General features: G+C 52.0%; 1 protein-coding gene across 1 annotated transcript; it reads right to left on the bottom strand.

The window, feature by feature from the left end:
- Window positions 1–7,049: 7,049 nt before the first annotated feature.
- ADAMTS4 (ADAM metallopeptidase with thrombospondin type 1 motif 4) lies at window positions 7,050–15,284 on the bottom strand. Its single transcript, XM_037813353.1, has 9 exons — window positions 14,232–15,284; window positions 12,680–13,003; window positions 12,299–12,431; window positions 11,581–11,751; window positions 10,613–10,899; window positions 10,325–10,511; window positions 9,887–10,062; window positions 8,776–8,951; window positions 7,050–8,276 (listed from the first exon to the last, which is right to left on the bottom strand). The coding sequence occupies exons 1-9, from the start codon at window positions 14,925–14,927 to the stop codon at window positions 7,850–7,852; spliced, it is 2,577 nt and encodes an 858-aa protein (XP_037669281.1). The 5' UTR covers window positions 14,928–15,284; the 3' UTR covers window positions 7,050–7,849.
- Between the last annotated feature and the right edge of the window lie 3,308 nt (window positions 15,285–18,592).

Genomic DNA, 18,592 nt, shown 5'->3' with positions numbered 1-18,592 from the left:
CCCGGGTTCCTGGAAGCCCCGGGTCTGGCTGCGAAGCGGCGCGGGGTGCAGTTCGCCTGGGCGACCCCGGGGCTCGAGTGTGGCGTAGACTGGGGGCCGGAAGTGCCGGGCCTCTCGGGGAGCGGGCGCGGGGGCTTATCCTCACTGGACCGACTCCTAGCGGAGTTCTACTTCCCAGCCTCTAAGATCAATAAAAGGAAGCAACTCAAACCCTTGACTTTTCCTCAGGATAGAGACTGACCGAACGGCCTGTGGGACAGTTTCTGGTGCGTCCGACGACCTAGAACCCCCGGGCACGTTGAACCCCCCTCTGTATATGTCAGTGGCGCCCCCTGCAGCCTGGTGCCACTAAGTATAAATACTGTTTCTCGTTTAGATACATAGTTGCAGAGTACTCTAGTGCATTTTTATAACCCCACGGTATCCCACAGGCCTTGAAATAGGAACTGTAAGTTAGTAAAACAATGAAACAGGAGGGAGGGGCAGCGTCTGCTTTAATGTAAAAGTGTATTTCCCCAGATAGGAGAGTAAAATGGACTCTCCATTAATATACAACATGTTTATCTTGTGGCTACCACTATTCCCTGGCATATTGTGTTCCCTGGACGCAGATACTCATGCTGAGGAAACAATAAGAGACTTGAGTAACTCAGAGTCCCTGCGCCAAAAAGTTCGTGGTCTTATGTGTGTCTGTATGGAAGAAGGAAGGGATATAAACAATCCAGTGTAAGAAATATGATATCCCAGAAATGACACCTCATCCAGACTTGGAGATTCAGGAAGGGCTTCCCAGAAGTGATGGCTAATGGGAAATTTGAAGTGCTGTGATCAGAACGTTAGGAAATTTATTCTGGTGAACATGTGGAGCATTAATTCAAGTGGCCAAGACTGGAGGCAGGGAGACCATTTAGGAGGTTATTTCAGAAATCCAGGAGTGAGATGAAGCTTAGGCAAAATTAGGTAGTATCAGGCACATCTTTCTGCCTTACACAATTCTGATTTTATGGGAGCTGTTTTACAACTCAGTGTTTAGGTAACTGATGTACAAGCAACTTCAGTCCTGTCTGGTAGAGGTTCAATTAACCCCCATCCCTCACTTTGTGGAAAAAAATACAAACAGATTTTTGCCTCTATTTTCATATTCTTTTCTATATTCCTGGTCTATAAATGTGTCTATTCTTCAGATTCTCTCTTGAAGCAGTTGTAACATCTGCCAGTTCCCTCGGGAGTAAAATAAAATCTTTAACATGTGTTCATTTCTATATCTGTTTGAGAGCCATTATTTTACCATTTTCTGAAAATTATCTTTTAATTAATTAAGAGTGTTCTGGGCAGTGGAAACCACAAGTGCCCAAGGCTGCAAATGAGGAATAAATTAGGGAGTTTGGGAAAACAAAAGTGGATCAGTAAGGCCAGACAGTAGAGTGAAAGGAATGGTGAGATATGAGACTGGAGAGGTTAAATAGGGGCCAGAGAAGGAAAGACTCCATAAACCACTCCAAAAGTGTATAGGTTTTATCCTAAGGGCAAGAAGGAGGCATTAGAGTACTCCAAGCAGAAAAGTGCTATAATCAGAACTTTAGGAAGTTTACCCTTCCTAGTAGTAATTAATTCTAGTAGACAAGACTGGAGGCAGGGAGACCATCGAGGGGATTATTACAGAAATCCAGTGGGCATGGAGGGAAGAGGGTACTTTTGAGAATTGTTAGGAGGCAAACAGGACTTGGTGATTTACTGGATGTGCCAAGGGAGTTAGAGGACTCCAAGATGACTCCTGAATTTCTGATTTGGACCACTGTGTGGAAGGGGGCACATTTAATGAGAAAAAAAACTTGGGAAGAAGCACTTATGCAGGGAGGGGTGGAGATGACTAGTTCAGCTTTGGACATGAGTTTGAGGTGCCTATAGAGGTTCAGAATAAGATAATACTAGGTTTGGATACAATACCAGCTTTGAAACACATTAGCTATGTGACATTGGGCAATACACTCTTTGGGTTTTATCTGTAAAATGAACCCCATCATTGGGGGTTTTGTGATAATTAGCAAGAACTATGGAAAAGTGCCTAGCAGACCACAGATATTCAATACATCTGAATTTTGAGCACAAAGTAGGGGCTGAGTAAAAGCTCTAGTTTTTTAAAGGAGCTCACTGTGTGGTAAAAAAAGAGAAACTTACATAGAGAGCTGAGCCTCTGCTCCACTGTGGTGTTCTTTTCTTGCAGATCTGACTGCCTTCTATCCCTCCTTTCTACCTTCTCTCTGTCTGCCACCTACTAACCACTCCCCTGCATTCAACTGCAAGTCCCTGGTTTTCAGCAACCGTCACCACTACCCCATTTCAGCTACCCACACCCTGGCCCCACCCTAGACTTAGTCATCAACTACAACCGCTACATTTGTGAAAATTGAAATTATAATATGCTGGTTTCCACCATAAAATCCCGTCTTTCTACATTCTGAATAAACTCTGGGGCCCTTACTGGCACAGTCATGACACAATAATACAATGGAAGAAACCCAATCTAGTAACCAAATCTAGCATAAAATAATTTAAATCTTTACTTTGTTTCTCGAGGAAATATCAAAAGGAATGGGATGGTGCAGGAACACACTTTAATACATAGTTCAATGTCTTTAAAATCTTCTCTCTCCCACTCAACATTTTTCACCTAGTTGGCAGTCTGTCCCCAAAACTGAACCTCCCAACCCCCTTCAGCCCACATAGTTTTTCCAGATCTCTCCCCTCCTCAGCTCCTTACTGTATTATCCTCCAGCTTCAGGTCTGTTCTCTTTACTTCACCTTGATTTTGAGTGACAGAGGACAGCTCACCTGGCAAGCAGAAATTCTTCCTCCTCCTTCTGCCACCTTACTCCCCATGGGGACCCTACAGTCTTACAGCTTCTAGGAGAGGGAGATACCCTCTCCAGGAACCCTTCCATGATCCTATATTCTCTATCACGGCACCAGTCACACAGGTCTGGAATTTTTGTCCTACTTGAACATCTCATCCACCAGACAGTGAACTCTCTGTGGACAGGGACCAGGTCTTCCCTTTTATCATCCGCTAAATGTAACCTAGACCATTTGGCACAAACCACAAACTTCAAAAAATACCCTGCCTTAGATCTGACCTAGACAATTCCTGGGTATAATTATTTTCTTATGCTAATGTGGGGGAGGAGAAAAGGGGACAGGCAAAGGAATAAATTAGAGGGAAAGAGAATCAGCAGGTATTGACTACTTACTAGAAGCCAGACATGGGGCCTAGCATTTACATCATTAAATTCTTAAATCCTGACAACCATGCCATAAATCAGGTAGCAGTATACCCATTTTATAGATAAGGAAATTGAGGCTAGCAGAAATCATGTAATTTCAGGTCACATCATTACATGTATATAAGTAGCAAAGCTTGGATTCCATTCTGACTCCAAAAGTCCATTCCGTGTCCTTTCCCCTCTACCAGACACTATTGAGAGCATGATTTGATTCCCAGTCGTGGTTTATTTATTGAACAAATAAGTGGGATAAATAGTCGATTCTCAATGGGGGATTAGGACAATTAATATATTTGACTCTTTTTCTCAGACCCATTTTCTGGCCAAAATTCTCCTAAAGCATTTTCAGCTCCCTAATGCTTATTTGCATCGACATTATCAAGAGAATGTGCCAGTCTGTGTCCATAAAGTCAGACATATGTGTATCAATGTGTGTCACGGTATTGTGTATTTATATATTACTGGGTTTATGGGGCGTGTTGCTGGTCGCCCAAAGACTGTGAGAGATTCTCTAAATCTACTTCCTCCCCTCCCTTTCTTTCTTAAGGCAACTTAAGTACTCTGGGCCTGTCCCCATATAAGGTGCTGTCTGGGGAAGTTGTTCAGTGTTGTTACTTCTCTGCCTTCTCCCACCCTCCTCTTTCTGAGCATTTTTAGAACTGGTGGTTTCCCCCAGCTGTCAGCTGGTTACTCTTGCTGCCAATGATTTTGCACCACAAACCACCCCCCCACACCCCCAGCAACAGTCCTTCCCCAACATGGGGGAGGTATTCAATTGGTTCAGAAACATCCTCTTAGCCAGTAAAATGTTGATACATTGAATTCCACTTTCATACTCTTTCCTCCCCGATGGGCCCAGACCAATGAGATGCTGGTTTTGTCACTTACTGTCAATCTGGTATTTTAAGGGGAAAAAAAAAACACTGTAATACTGTACAGAGATTAAAGAAGTGGGTCTAGAATTGGAGTAGAAGCTCCCCCTAGAAACTGTGGTCCTCCCACCCCCACTACAAAAATAGTGTTTGGACAAATGCCCAGATTTCTTCCGCTCTAAGCACAGAAGTAGAGAATCTCAGGGGCAGAAAGAGCGTAAAGAAATTGACCCAGTTCGCATTAGTGCTTCAACCTCCTCCCCACCCCAAAAACACAGAACACTGGCCATCCCAGAAAATGGTCAGCCAAACTCTGCTTGACCCTCTGTAGGGACAGGTTGCTCCCTCCTTCAGCAGTCACTGGCTCTTCTCTCTCCAGCTCCTCATTGTTCCCTCTTTTCCCCTGTCAGATGAGACACGAACTGGCTCGGTGCCTTCTTCCTTCCTGTTATTCCTCTTTCTGCTCCTGGTTGTATGGCCACACCCCAGCTGGGATCCATGAAGACAATAGGCAGAGAGACTGGGAAGACCGAGCTTATCCTGCCTTGTAGGGGGTATGTGCTCCCCACACTCCAGCAAGAACTAGCTCCTGGCTTCAGGACTTTAGGGAGAGTCTACAGCCTGGGTCTGGGAAGGATGGTATAGGGGAAACTCTTCCAGAAAGGGGTCAGTCCTTGCCAGGGATTGAGGCTAGGATGCCCAACACTTCTTGAGACGCTAGCTCTCTCTGCCCCCTTTCACTATACAACCCCCACCCCTTTTCTGAGAAAAATTCCTTTATGCCAGTCAGCACTGTCTCTGAGCAACAGGCTTCCTCTTAAAATAATACATATGAAAGTAATTTGCAAAGTGTGAGTCACGATGAGAAAGTCAAGAAAGGCTATTATGATTACCTGTTTCTCAAGGCCCAGCTCAAGATGTACCCTGCTTAACCCTCATAGCCCATTAAATCTGGGCTCAGTGTCTGCACAGTTCACTGGACCCTTATCATACAGTTCCTGGGCTAACCCATTGTTCCTCTTTGTGGAGATGTAGTACATTACCTTCACGCCAAAATGCAGTGTGAGCTCCTTTAGGACAGGGTCACACATTGTTTGTGTTTGTACCTCACACCTACTTAGCACAGGGCTTTGCTCATTGTACCATGAGCTCAGAGTATTATGGTTCAAAAAGAGGTCATTGGCAATTATATAATAATGTAGATTACAAGGGGTGACAGTGTGATTGTGAAGACCTTGTGGATCACACCCCCTTTATCTAGTGTATGGATGAGTGGAGGAATGGGGATAAAAACTAAAGGACAGATGGGGTGGGATGGGGGGATGATTTGGGTGTTCTTTTTTCACTTTTATTTTTTATTCTTTTTCTGGTTCTTTCTGATGTAAGGAAAATGTTCAGAGATAGATTGTGGTGATGAACACATAACTATGTTATCATACTGTGGACAGTGGATTGTATATCATGGATGATTGTATGGTGTGTGAATGTATTTCAATAAAACTGAATTTAATAAAAAAAAAAAAAGAGGTCATTGGTAGTCCAATTTTGCTAACAGGTTAAACAATTAAAGAATACTCTGGTCTTGTCCCACTCTTCTGTTTCCTATATCTCCAGCCTGGTTGGTAGGAAGGCCAGAGGAATGGTGAGGTGCGAAGCACAGCGGCAGGGGCCATGTTTGCCAGAGTGAAGAGAGAGCAGGTGCCCTTTGTCCCATTGCTGCAGAAAGAGTAGGTGCTGTGCTGAGGGCATAAAGTACAGGCAATGTGCAAGGTACTGCCTGATATGGAACTTCAACAAAGCCCAGCCTAGTTAGCATCACGCCCACATTCACCACAACCTCTGTGGCCCCAACCCACAAGTCCCAGTTCCATACCCCAAGCAATGTTTAGCAGCTGAACCGGGAGCTGCAATAGCAGAGCGGATCAGCTTTACTTCCTCATTCTCTCCTCTCCCACCTCCAGCATCAGGGTCTTCTTTATCTATAGTTCCTCCCTCGCCCCCTACATTCGGCTCCCTCCCGGACACACACAGGAATGCCCAAGTTCTTTCAAATTACTTGCTCAGATGGAAAAGTAGAGCTGTTCCCAGTACTGTATGCCCCTCAAGTGCTTTGGCACCGTGGAACACCTGGCTCTACCTCACCTCAAGCCCTTCTCCATGCCGTTCCTTTTGCCTTCCTTCCTATCATCTACCAAATCATGTCCTGTTCCTCTTATTAACTTCCATTCTAAGCTCATCTCTTCAAAGAAGCCTGCTGGGTTTTCACTGGTTGTTTCTGGGAATCTTGTCCCAGTCACTCAGTAGTCAAAAGGGTAATCTCTCATACAGGTACAGTCTCTACTATTTTTAAAGTATTTTAGTATTTATGTCCAGAACAACCCTGTAGGAACTGTTATCATTAGCTCCACTCCTCACCGTCAGTGACTTATCTGCCACCACCCAGCTAATAAGATGCTGAACCCCAGTTGAAATTCAGACCCAGAGGCTCCCCACCCAGTGCATCTTCTCCTATAACAGCTCACCCAATTTCTCGGCAACTTCGTTCTCATCATTAACCACTTGTGTTGATGTCATTCTTGTTATTCGTGAACCTTCGTGTTTTTGTCAGTTGTGCTTGCAGCTAAGTGGTTATTATATCTCCTTCATGTGACTGGGAGCCTCCAGAAAGATAACGGGCAGACTGGTCCTTTCTCTGATGGACCTTCCAAATCCAGGATAGGGTTCTGCAAACCGAAGGCACTGGGCCTTGCACTGGGTCTGTGGGCCGGGGCAGGCACCACTGGTGTGGATCTTCGTCACCTTCAAGTGTATCACAGACCCCACAGTGGGTGGACAGAAAGGGAAGAACAATGACTAACAGTGGCTGTCACTTTTTAAGAAAAAAACAAGTGCTAGGCATTGTGCTAGTTCTTTATTTACATTATTCAATCCTCAAAATCCTCAAAACAAATTTCCAAGGGAGGTATTATTATTGGCACATGAGGAAACTAACACTTAAGAGATGTGGAGCCAGGGTGCAACCCACAGCTGTCTGACTCCAAAAGGAGCACATAAATAACACAATTCAATTTATATTTTTAAAATATGACAATTAATAACCCTTGCTCCCTGAAGGTCCATCCTACCCTTGACTCTTCCTTTCCCAGAAAATAAAATTCAGGGAGAGGAAAACCAGGCAGGATGTACCTCATACGTAAGAACACATGTACACACACACTCTCTCTCACACACACACCCTCTCACACACACACACTCTCAATCACTTAAGCCAATCACCACCACCCTGGATGTCCTAGCCAGGGTGAGGGCTATGAGGGGTGGGGGTCAGTTTCCCCAGGGCCCAAGACCTCATCCCCTTCCCTGGTGCTAAAGAAAAGTGAATAAATACCAAATAAATACAACTGGGGCCCACCCTGCCTTCCCCCTCCCTCCTGTGACCAGCAGGGCAGAAGGGGCAGTTTAGATAGGGGACCACCTCCCAGCCCCCTTGGATCCACCAACTCTTCACTGCCTCCCAGGGCAGGAAACCAGGGCAGGGCCAGCCTGCAGATTAGGACAGGGAGGAGGGGCAGGTTTCACCTTCGAGCTCCCCCTCTCCCCACTGTGTCTTAGCATGAGGCAGCTGCAGAAGCCCCCACTTTCTCCCAGATAAATCCGAGGCCCCGGTGCCCAGAAAGGGCAGCCGGGTTGGTGAGGTTATTTCCTGCCTGCCCAGGAGCGCCGCCGGAGGATCTCCAGGATCTGTGCCTTGCGGTGCAGCCAGTCCTGGGGAGTGGAGCGTGGCACTGACGGTGCGGGCCGGGGCACAAAGAAGCTGTAGCGGAGGCGTGCGTTCTGGGGGTCACCAGCCACCAGGGCCTGCAGAGTCAAGGGCTGGGCCAGTGGCCCATGGCCCGACAGTGTCTCTGAGGCTGCAGTGGCCCCACTGTAGCGCAAGTTGGCTGCCCCGGGCAGTACCACGTCTGTTGGGGAGGGCATCAGTGTGTATTCACCATTGAGGGCATAGGAGCCATCTGGGAGCTTCAGGGCCAGGTAGATGCTCCGGGGGCCAGGAGTCCCCTGCTGCCGGACAAGGATGTGGGTGGCCCCCGCGGGGATAGTGACCACATCGTTGTAGCCATACCTGTGTGGAAAGAGTAGGTGAGGAACTCAGCATCTTCTTGAATCCCCTCAACCGTTCTGAGCTGTTTGTATGAGTGGATGTGTGTATACACGGGTGTAGAGGGTTATCTCCCCATACCTATGTGAGCCGTCCAGCCCAGATCTGAGCCACTTGCAAATGTGCCCCCCTCCTTCTTATCTCTGAACCTACCTGCTGCCCCTGTTACTGTGGTGCCCTTCTAAGCCCCACCCCTTGGTGCCTGTCCAATCCCTACTCCCCCTCCAGGATTTACCTCCCAGGGAAGCCTTCCTTGATGCCCACGAAGGCTCTTGCAGCACACTGTGCTGACACCTGCTGCACTCAGGTGACACTGTGCTGTAACTGACTGCTTACTTTCCTGCCTCCCTCCAACAGACTGTAAGCTCTTGGAGACTAGAAACAGTATTCAGTTCACCTCTGTATCCCCAGGGCCCAGAACAGTGTCCAGGTAGGTGGCAGAAGAAATAACTGGTGCACGAACCTGAATTTTCTGAAGGAGCCAGACTGCTTGCTGCAGCCAGAGCCATCCCCACCGCACACCATGCACTTGTCAAACTTTTTTTTGGAGCCAATAACGTGGTCACAACCGGCATGGATGCAGCGGCCCTGGACACAGATGGAGGAGCTGTCTGGGGAACAAGGGGTCCCGTCTACCACCTGAGGGAAAGAGAAGAAACGATGCAAAATGTTCTTTCCAAGTCAAGAGGGGTTGGTGAGCCAAACAAGATCCAGATCCCATCAGGGAAAGGGTGGCAGAGAAGTTGGGTGAGGTAGGGGATGTGGATGATGGAGGGCGCAGCCACTGTGTGGGATGATGATCAATAATGATGAAGATGATTCTAAAAGCCACCTTTTTTAGGGTACTCACTATGAATGAGGCATGGTGCTAAGTGCTTTATAAACTCTAATGTGTATTTTACAACAACCACTTGAGGTTTCTAGAAATGGGAATACTGAGGTTTAGAAAAATTAAGGAACAGGCAAGCAGAAGAGCCGGGATGGGAATTGCCGCCTGCCTGAGTCCCGGCACCTTGATAGCATTGTCCGCAGATGGACACTAGAGGGCAGCCAACCCACAGGCACTCTCCCCAGGGTAGGGGTGAAGGGAACAAAACCGCGGGGCTTTTCTTCCCTCTTCTGCCCTCAGCCTACTGCCCCATCACAGAGAGGGAGTGCAGTGGCAGCACTAGTCCCGGGAGGTCTTTCCACCGAGGGGCTGGCCGTCGGTGAGCTGAATGAAGCCACCAGTGTAATAAGACAGAGGAGCCAACAGAAAGGGGTGCAAGGGCTTGCCCCAAAGGCCACATTCTCCCGTTCTCATCAGATGGAGCACTGGGAGATGGGGAGAAAGCGGTAGACAAACCAAGACAAAGTTGCCTGGATGACAACTTATCCAGAGTTTGGGGCTTTCCCAATTTCCACGAACAGTAAGTCAGAGCTGTCCCTCGCCAGGCCCGGCATGTCTGTGTCCTGGCATGGCTGGGAATGCCAGCCTCAGTGCTGACTGGGAGGACCTTTGCCATCAGAAAAATAGAGTGGGTGTCGGGAAGTGTGTGAGCCTGGACAGGGACTGGGGGCATCGTGACCCTCACCCGTGGCTCCAGAACGTAGTAGTAGCCCAGTGCCCGGGCCTGGCAGGTGAGCTTGCACTGGTCCCGAGGGGCCACACCCGTATAGCGGGGGACCCAGTCCATGGGCCCCGGGAAGTTCTTGAAGAGGTCAGTGCGGTGGTTGTAGGCAGCACACTGCTCCTCGCGGAAGGTCAACGCTGGGGGCGTAAAATGGACAGTCAGAGCCCTTCCCTCCTCAGACTGCCCCACAAGCCTCTCCACCTAGCCCCTAGACCGCTAGACAGCACCGCCCCTCTCTTCCCCCATGGACTGTCAGGGACAGCTGCTGAAGGGTTACTCGCTCTCCCCCACAGTAGGACAGTCCTGTGTTGACAACACCCCTAGGTCCCCATACCTAAGGGATAGACTTTTCTGCTTTACCAGACCCTCCCAAGGACGCCCACCCCTCCTGCTCCTCACTTGAGCCTGTTGGGCAGTCCTGGGTGTTGCAGGAACGGAAGCGGGTGCGGCGGCCCTCACAATACTTGCCACCATTCCGAGGGATGGGCCGCGTGCAGTCCCGGGAGGAGAACTGAACGCCACCCCCACAGCTCCGAGAGCAGTCGCCCCACGGCCCCCAGGGACCCCAGCCACCAGCCTGGGGGATCTACAGAGGAACAGATGGGAGGGTAGGATAAGTGCACTGTCTCCTGGCCTCAGGGCCTGTGTCCCCAGGGCCCCAGTCCCACCCCTGTCCGGGGATCTCACGTTGAAGTCTTGGAGCTGGTCGATGTGCAGGCAGCGGCCACCCATGCAGGCCTGGTTCGGCCCGCAGGGGGTGCCATCAGCCCAGGGTGAGTGCTTGGTCTGGCACATGGCGTGGCCATTGAGGTGACCAGAGCACCAGAGGGCAGCACAGGGTGGCGGCAGCTGCGGGCAATGGCGTGAGTCGGGCCCAAAGGTCAGCTGGCACTGACGGTCGGCATCATAGTCCTTGCCAGGGAAGGTCACAGGCAGATGCAGAGGAGCCTCTGGTTTGTCTAGGAGACAGTGCCCTGGGAAGAGGGGTGGGGCACGAAGTTAGCAAGGGGCTAAGGCAGGCATTCTAGATTACCAGCTGAAATTGTGGGCTCTGAGGCCTGCTGGATCCTACAATCCAAATCCTTGGGCTGGAAGGGGTTTTAAATAACAGATACAATTTATGGAATGCTTATTATGTGCTGATTGATTGGCTAAACGCTTGCCTAGCACAAACACCTTATTCCTATTTTACAGACTAGCTACAAACAAAGAGAGGTTAAGTAACATGTCTACACACCTCTAAAGGAACCCAAAGCACTACGCCTTCCTACTTCTTCTACAGCAGGATTCTGGAGTCTGCTCCTCCTCAACAGCACTGCCCAGCAATTGTCATCCTGCTCTACCTGCACACCTCAAGTGACAAGGTTTCCACCTTGTTCACAGCCAGCCCATTCCTGGGTTGGACAGTTCTGGCCCTCTGAAGGTCACTTCTAATTCTCTTGGGCTAAAATATGCCCCCCCTCAAGCTTTGCTATTTATTCTGGAAGTAAGAGCCACCCACAGACAGCAGCATTTCCCGTCCCTTCCCACACTGCAGAGGAAGCACACTTGGGGGAGTCAGTGTGGCCCACATGGAGTGTGGCAGAGTGGTAATGGTGGGAGTGCGGGCCAGGAATTGAGTCTCACACAGGGAAAGGCAAGTGCCACCTGCTTACCATAGCCATTGTCCAGGAAGTCAGTAATGAAGCGAGCACTGCAAGGGGACCAGGGCTCTTCAGGGTCCACATGAGCCATCACAGGAGCCATGACATGGCGGGAGCTGCTCCCAGGCCCATTCAGATCCACGCAGGGCTTTGAGTTGTCGTGCAGCATGTTGAAGACATGGCCTGTGAGAGCAGAGGTCCTGTTAGGGTCTGAGGGTCCACTCCTGTGCCCTCAGAGGGGCTGCAGGCCCATCATAAACCTGGCTGCAGCTGTGAATAGTCAGACCCATTCCCCACCACACCCAATGCCCAAGCCCCTTCTGGTGCTCCTCAGTCTGTAGCCCTCACTCTTCCATCTCCTCTTCTTCCCACATACATTCAAAGCCCCTTCCCAACCCACTTTTCCTTGTTGCCAACATTCCCAACCCTGAGTCTACCTGCTCCCTCACTGACTCTTGTGAATAATTTCTCTCTAAACACTGTGGTGCCTACCCCCACAACACACACACACACACACACACAAAGTTCACAGTAGGTTTCCACACACTGTCTCATTTAATAGGAAAATCTAAATGTTTGTCTGCAGCCAGAGAAGAAAAGGATAATGGTCCCTGGACCTGGGCCTGGAAAGGTGGAAGACATACTTTGGGACCTCCATCTGCACTCTGGTGAGCTCACTATTCCCTGCTACCTCTCTCATCCCTCCCAGGGACCGCTGACCCCACCTTACCCAGTTCATGGGCAGCAGTAAAGGCCGACTGGAGCCCATCATCCTCTACGATGGCGCAGCTCCGAGCCGGGTCACACACAGTGCCTACATCTGCCATGCCCAGAGTGTCACAAGTGGAGACCCCACACAGATCCTGTGGAGAAGAATCACAGAGGATGGTGGAGAGCCAAAACACCAGGGTCCCCTGGGCTGAGATCCAGATTAGCGGGGACCTGAGCACTGAGCTCTCAGCACTGTCAGGGCTCAGGTACCATTGGCAGTGGTGGTGGGGCCAGGCGGCATGTTGCACAACTCCAGGAGTGCTATTTACATCCTAAGCTATGCAGCAGTCCTTCTTGGAGTCATGCAGTACACAGCCTGTGGCACTGATCGGGGTCTCACCTGACGGGTGAACAGAATGGCTGTGTCGAAGTGGTCAGGGTCTGAATCCTCAGGGGTATTGAGGCCCCGCTGCCAGGCACAGAAGCTGCGCAGGGTCTGGGCGGCACTGGGCCCCACCTGGGGCCCTTCCTTGCCTGGCCCCAGGATCACCAGCCGAGTCACCACCAAGCTGACAGGGTTACGGATGCTTGGGTGCTTGAAAGCCTTGGCTGCCGCTGCCATAACAGTCAGCAGGTAGCGCTTTAGCCCGGCGCCGTGAAAAGCCGCCATCTTGTCATCTGCTACCACCAAGGTCTCCACGAATCGACTCACTGAAGCAAAGCGCTGGGGAGAAAAAAGAAGAGGATCCTGCAATAGCTTCCCAGACCCGTGGATCACTTCTCCCCTCCCTTACTTCCTGGGTCTGGAATTCAGCAGGGCTAGCTGGGCTCTGCATATTCCACAGGACTCCTGACAGGTCTGGGTAGGGTTCTCCCCCCAACTTCATAGCGGTAACTATGAGGAATGAGCTGTTGGTTCTGAGAAGGGGAGGAGAAGGAGATGCCACGTCCCAGGGCTGCGTGGGCCCCAGAGGTGGAGAGCAGCTGGAACTGGTTCGGAGAGGGGCTTTGGGGTCCCCAGGCCTGGTGGGGCAGAGGCCTGTGGACTGGGGCTACAGGGCTGGGCTGCAACGTGTCTGCCCTGTGCGGTCTGTCAGAGGAACAATTCAGTCAGCAGCTAGGGCCAGGGCCAGATCTCAGCGTGGCGGGTGTGGAGCTAGCGTCTGGTCTGGATTAAAGCTAGGGAGGGAGGGAGGAAGGAAGAGAAGAAGGGGGGAGAGCGGGAGTGGGAGGGAGAGAGGATGGACCTTCAGGCAGCCTTGCCACAGTCAGTCCGTGGTATGGGGAGGGGATTGACCAGAAGGAGGTACAGGATGCTTCTCTTCCCCTGCCCACTCCTGCCCTAGTTTGCAGTTTGCCAGGACAATTATGAAGGCAGCGTCAGTAGCCAGAGCCCAATCCCCCAAGACCTCAAACCTTCAAACCTCACTCCTTTAGCAGGGGGTGGGGTTGGGGGGTTGAGGGGGTGGAGATTTGAGGGGGGTGGGTCATAAACCAAATTTGGAGCAGAGCAAAGAGACAAAGCCAAGAGGCTGTAAGGAGAGCCTTTCTGCTGGGGACTGTGCCAGCAGGGGATGCCACGGCCAGGCAGGGGCAGGGAGTGGGGGGGGGAATGGTCACTGCCAACCTAGAGTCTCTGATCCCCCTCTGAGAACCCTCAGTGGGGATCAGCAGAGCAGTATGGTCAGGAGAAGGGCTGGGGCTGGGGCAGGGAGTGACCAGAATCTTCCTGACGCGGCTCCCTGAACCCCCCCAGCCACCCCAGCCACCCCCAGCTTCTCCGCTAGACAGATCCCCAAGCAAGGAGAACAGTGAAGAGAGAGGAAAGGCAGGCAGGAGGGAGAGAAGCAGAATGGCCAGAAGTGGAAGTGGGTGGAGAGAGGGTGAATAGGGGTCAGTAGGACAGACAGAGCGGGAGGACACTGTAGGACATGGACTCCAGGGCTGCCTACCTTGGCTCTTCGGGGGCTGGGACTGGGGCTGGGACGCCCTGGGGGAGCCTTGACGTTGCACATGGGGCCTTGGTCGCTGGCGGGGCTCTTCCGCCGTAGGATGTGAGCCCCAGGCCCCACAGCAGAGTTTGGAGTGCCCCCCTCCAGGGGCTGGAGGTGGAGTTCGGCCCCCTGATACTGCAGCACCCCTAATAGGGCTCCCCCATCCCAGTGCAGAGATGCCACCGACTCCGGATCTCCATTGATGGTGCCCGTCAGGTAGGTGCCTGGCTCGGCCCCGCCCAGTAGCTCCGGCGCCTTGCCCAGGTACTGCACCGTCAGCCCCTCAACCCGCACGCCGGGGTCCTGCTCCAGCTCTAGTAGCAGCGTCTCCCCAAAGGCTGGCAGGTGGTAAAACAGCCTGGCAGGGGTGCCTAAGCCAGGCAGGATGCTGCCGTTGAGCTTCTCTGGAAATACGATCTCCTCTTCCCGGGGGAGGGGGCTGGCTGGCTGGGCCGAGGGCAGGAGGGAAGCCAGCAGCAGCAGAAGCAGCCACACCAGCCCGGAGAAGGGCACAGTGGAGAGCAGCGGGCGGAGTTGGACTCCCCACAGCCAGCCCTCTGCCAAGCCCCTCCCGGGACACGGGCCGGTCCGGGACATGGCACTGGTGCTACAGCTGGGAGGGAGGGAGGCTGTCTGGGGCATCAAGCCCTCCATGCCCTGGCTTGGGAAAGCTCCTCTCTGCAGCCTGGGGGCTCGGACTCGTGCCAGATGAGAGGCAGAGTTTTCAAAGGGGCTGGGGACCTCCAGAGGAGCTGGAGAAAACTTGGCTCCTAGGCTTAAGGGAGATCCCCAGTCGTCTGGCTCCTCCAAATTCTCCTCCCGCGCCTGCCTGTCCTGGATCTTTGTCTCTGCCTGCCTGGATCTTCTGCAGCTTCTCTGGCCTCTCCCACTTGACGACTCTGTCTGGCTTCACCTCTGTGCCTGCCCTGTCTCTGCCTCCTTCTGCTGTGCCTTTGTCTCTGTCTCTCTCCTCCTCTGTCTCTCCCGTGTCTATGTGTCTATGGGTCTCCCCGTGGGTTCTCCCAGCCTCTCTCCGCGCCAGCTGCTTTAAGCATCACAAACCTCTGTGATTGGCTGAGCGATAAGCCACTCAGCTGGGAGCTCTGTCGTGGGACTCAGATGTGTGTCTCATTGCTTCCCAAAATCCTACTTTTTATTTTCCTTGAAAAAAAAAAAATGGGACTTACCCAGAGGAGGGGAATCTCTAGCAGCCGGATGGATCAGAGGCACCCAGCCAGCTGATGACATAGCGTTTTCCCAAAACCCCACATCAGCTCTCAGCTGTCTCTTTCCCTTTTTGGTGGGATAGAGCCCCAGGAGAGAGAGGAAACTGGTGAAAGGGGCTGGCCAACATGCACAGAAAGGGCCACAGTCTTGGGAGAATTTCTGCTCTCATTGTCTAACCTGGACTAACCTCCCCTTTCTCAGGGCTCCCTCATGCTACCTTCTGCTTTTAGAGGCTCGTTCCCAGGGCCCAGGAGATTAAGTGAGCTGCCAGAGAAAGAGGGTGGGGAACAGGCAAAGAAGCATTAGGAGTGCAGAACAAGAAAAGATAATGGGGGAACCCTGAAGATGGGACCCAGCAGCTGGAGAGAGTACAGGAGGCTGGCAGATGGGGAAGGCAGGGAAACTGTGATCAGAAAGTTTACTGCCCAAAGTTAGGATGATTCTTAGGATGGACACATGGAGGGGGCAGAGGACAAGAAGAAGGGGTTAAGGACTTTTTCTTTTATAGAAGGAGGATCCAGGATGGCACCTCCTTTTCTCTCTAACGTCCCTTCTCCCTAGGCTCCCTCTTCCTGAGTTACCACTACCCGCCCCCTCCAAAGTCCAGAACAGCCATTCCGCCTCCATTCCCCCCAGGGCTCCCCCTCCCCACTTCCTGACTCCCTTTTCCCTGGCCCAGCTCCCAGTAGCTTCCCCCAGCCTCTTGGCCCTGCTCCTACCTCCTCCCAACTGCCCTAAACCCTGTCACAGCTTCAAGTTAGCCAGCCCCAGACCCCCAGCCTGAGAAAGGCTTGCTCTCAGGAGCCCAGACATACTCAGTGTCAACAGAACGGAATCCCCCATCCAGCTCCCTCCCCTGGCCCCACCTTGCCCTGAGAACTCAATCCTTCCTGGAATATCTGGTAATCTTTTATTTTCTCATTTGCTGTTCACCCTGGGACAGGCAGAGGGTGGAGGCAGCACTGTATATACAAGGAAATTAGGGTACTGGGAGAGACAGGAACCCAGTGCTTGGGGGTGGGGCAATAGGAGGAAGAGGTGTGTTAGGCAAAGGAAGCAAAATGATTCCCTTGGTTCTGGACTGGAGAGAACTCATAAGGAGTTAAGGACTTTCAAGGCAAGGCAGTAAGGGGTTCAGAAATAGGGGCAATTTCTGCTCACCCCACCCCATGGCCACTTGTTTCCCCAGGAAATCCCGAGGAAGGAGAGTGTAGTCAGCAGTCCCTTCCCTTTCCCAGGGGGGACCACTTCTCCCTCCCCCCATTTCCCTACTCACTCTCTGCCTTGTCACCTCCTGTCCCCCACATCATATCCTTCAGAATATTTCCTCTCCCCCTCCCTTCCGACTCAGGTCACTAATACCTGCTGGTGCCCCTCAATTCCCGTACTGCCTGACCCACCTCTTAACCTATTAACATGCCTGTTCCTGGTCTTAAGTTGAAGGGGCTGGGGCTGGAGGAGTCAGACAAGGGCCGGGAGAACAGAAGGGGCAGGGGCAAGAGGAGCTATCCCCAGAGGGCTCTTGCTGCCCCTCTCCACCCCCCATCTGAGATGAAGACAAAGGGGGTGACTAAGCAGTGAGAGACAAAGAGCCTTAGAGTCACAGAAGCAGTGTGTATGTGTGGGGGGTGTTGGCAGCAGGGAGAAGGCACAAAAGATGCAGTGTCCCAAGCAGCCCCCCAGGAGCCCTCACTCCAGTCCCAGCTTAAACTGCCCTTAGGGCCAAGCAGTCCAGACTTCTCCCAGGCTGGATTAGGGCAAATAAATGCAGTCCCCACAGCCCCCACCACCATCTGTGACCCATTAACTGTGTCCCAACTATAGAGGGAGAGAAAGCCCAGGGGAAGGGTGAGGAATGAGGCGGGCAGTGGGGCTTAATCTCTGCCCTGGTTCTGTGGGGGCTATCCTGTCCATCCCAAGTCCTGGCCAGTTCCCACAGCCCAGGCTCTGGCCCCACCTTTTGGTACTGTTCCCATTAGGTCAATTCCCAGGCAAGAAATTTGGCTTCCTCCTCTTTCTCTGCAGTTAAGAGTCCCGGTCTCTGCCACACCCCCTGTCTTGTCTGTCTCACCCTTCTGCACTGCTGGTGGGCTGTGTCCCAGAGACTCTGTCTGGGGGAGATCTGGGGAAGGCCTCTTTCCACTCAGGGTGGGAGGGATACACAAACTCAACGGGTGGCCCAGCTGGAGCTGGGCTTGGAGGCAGAGAGAGAGAACAGTAACTGGTCTCCAAGACTGGAAAACTCTATCCCTTTCTTACAGAATTAGGATCAGACTCCCAGAATTACTACATTTCTATGCTGTTGGGCACTGTCCAGGACTGAGGCAGGGCCAGAAAGACCTGAGGGAAAAGAGATTGAACCAGGATGGAAGAGGGGTGTGAAACATTTCTAAGGGCACTTCCTGGGTCTGTGATTCTGAAGATTTAGGGAGCTTGGCAGTTATCAGGGTCACCCATCGGGGACCCCCACCCCAGCTGGGGTGGAGTGGCTTTTCCACACCCCGACAGCCTGTTCTGCCAACGCTGGTGGCCTTGGCGCCCTACTCTTTTAAAGTTTTGGTTTGGCGGGAGTTCTCAGGCCCGCCTAGCTCTACTTGGGCCCCTATTCCTTAACCTGATTTAGGACATTTGTTAATTAGAAACGCACGCGGCTGGCTTTCCTCCGTTATCTTTTAGATTCAGGGATGGGGACGTAACAGAGAGCCAGAAGGTCAGGGCTCAAACACAATTGGGGAGTAGGACTAGGCAGGACGACAGCCAAGGGAGAAGGCGGTAGGGAAGGACATTGCGCTAGTGTGTGTGCTGGGAACCCCTGCGGGAGGGCAGTTACTAAAGTACACCAGGCGGACACGGCGAGAAGAGCGCGGAAAAGCGCGTTTGTCTCCATCAAGAATGGCAAGTTTCCCTGGCTCACACCTAGAAAAGTCACCCTGGAGCGGTGGGAAAACCCTTCCTCAGTTAAGACTACCGCAGTCCCCGTCATTTAAACGAAAGTGAAGGCGAGGCTCAGAACCCGGATGTTATCATATTCGCAGGCCGTGACCCCGCCAGCTTTCAAAAGGGCGGCTCCATTGTGTTAATAGGAGAGAAGC

This window comes from Choloepus didactylus, chromosome 2 (genome assembly GCF_015220235.1).
Source record: "Choloepus didactylus isolate mChoDid1 chromosome 2, mChoDid1.pri, whole genome shotgun sequence".
Lineage (NCBI taxonomy): Eukaryota > Metazoa > Chordata > Mammalia > Pilosa > Megalonychidae > Choloepus > Choloepus didactylus.
This window is presented reverse-complemented; position numbering and strand designations above follow the sequence as displayed.

Excerpts from the sequence above, each read along its gene's own strand:
- ADAMTS4 (XM_037813353.1), bottom strand. The coding sequence starts at position 14,927 with ATGGAGGGCTTGATGCCCCAGACAGCCTCCCTCCCTCCCAGCTGTAGC. Across the intron at positions 10,900-11,580 it reads CTTCCTGGACAATGGCTATG|GGCACTGTCTCCTAGACAAA; the intron begins GTAAGCAGGTGG and ends CCCTCTTCCCAG. Across the intron at positions 8,277-8,775 it reads GGCTCCTTCAGAAAATTCAG|GTATGGCTACAACGATGTGG; the intron begins GTTCGTGCACCA and ends CTTTCCACACAG.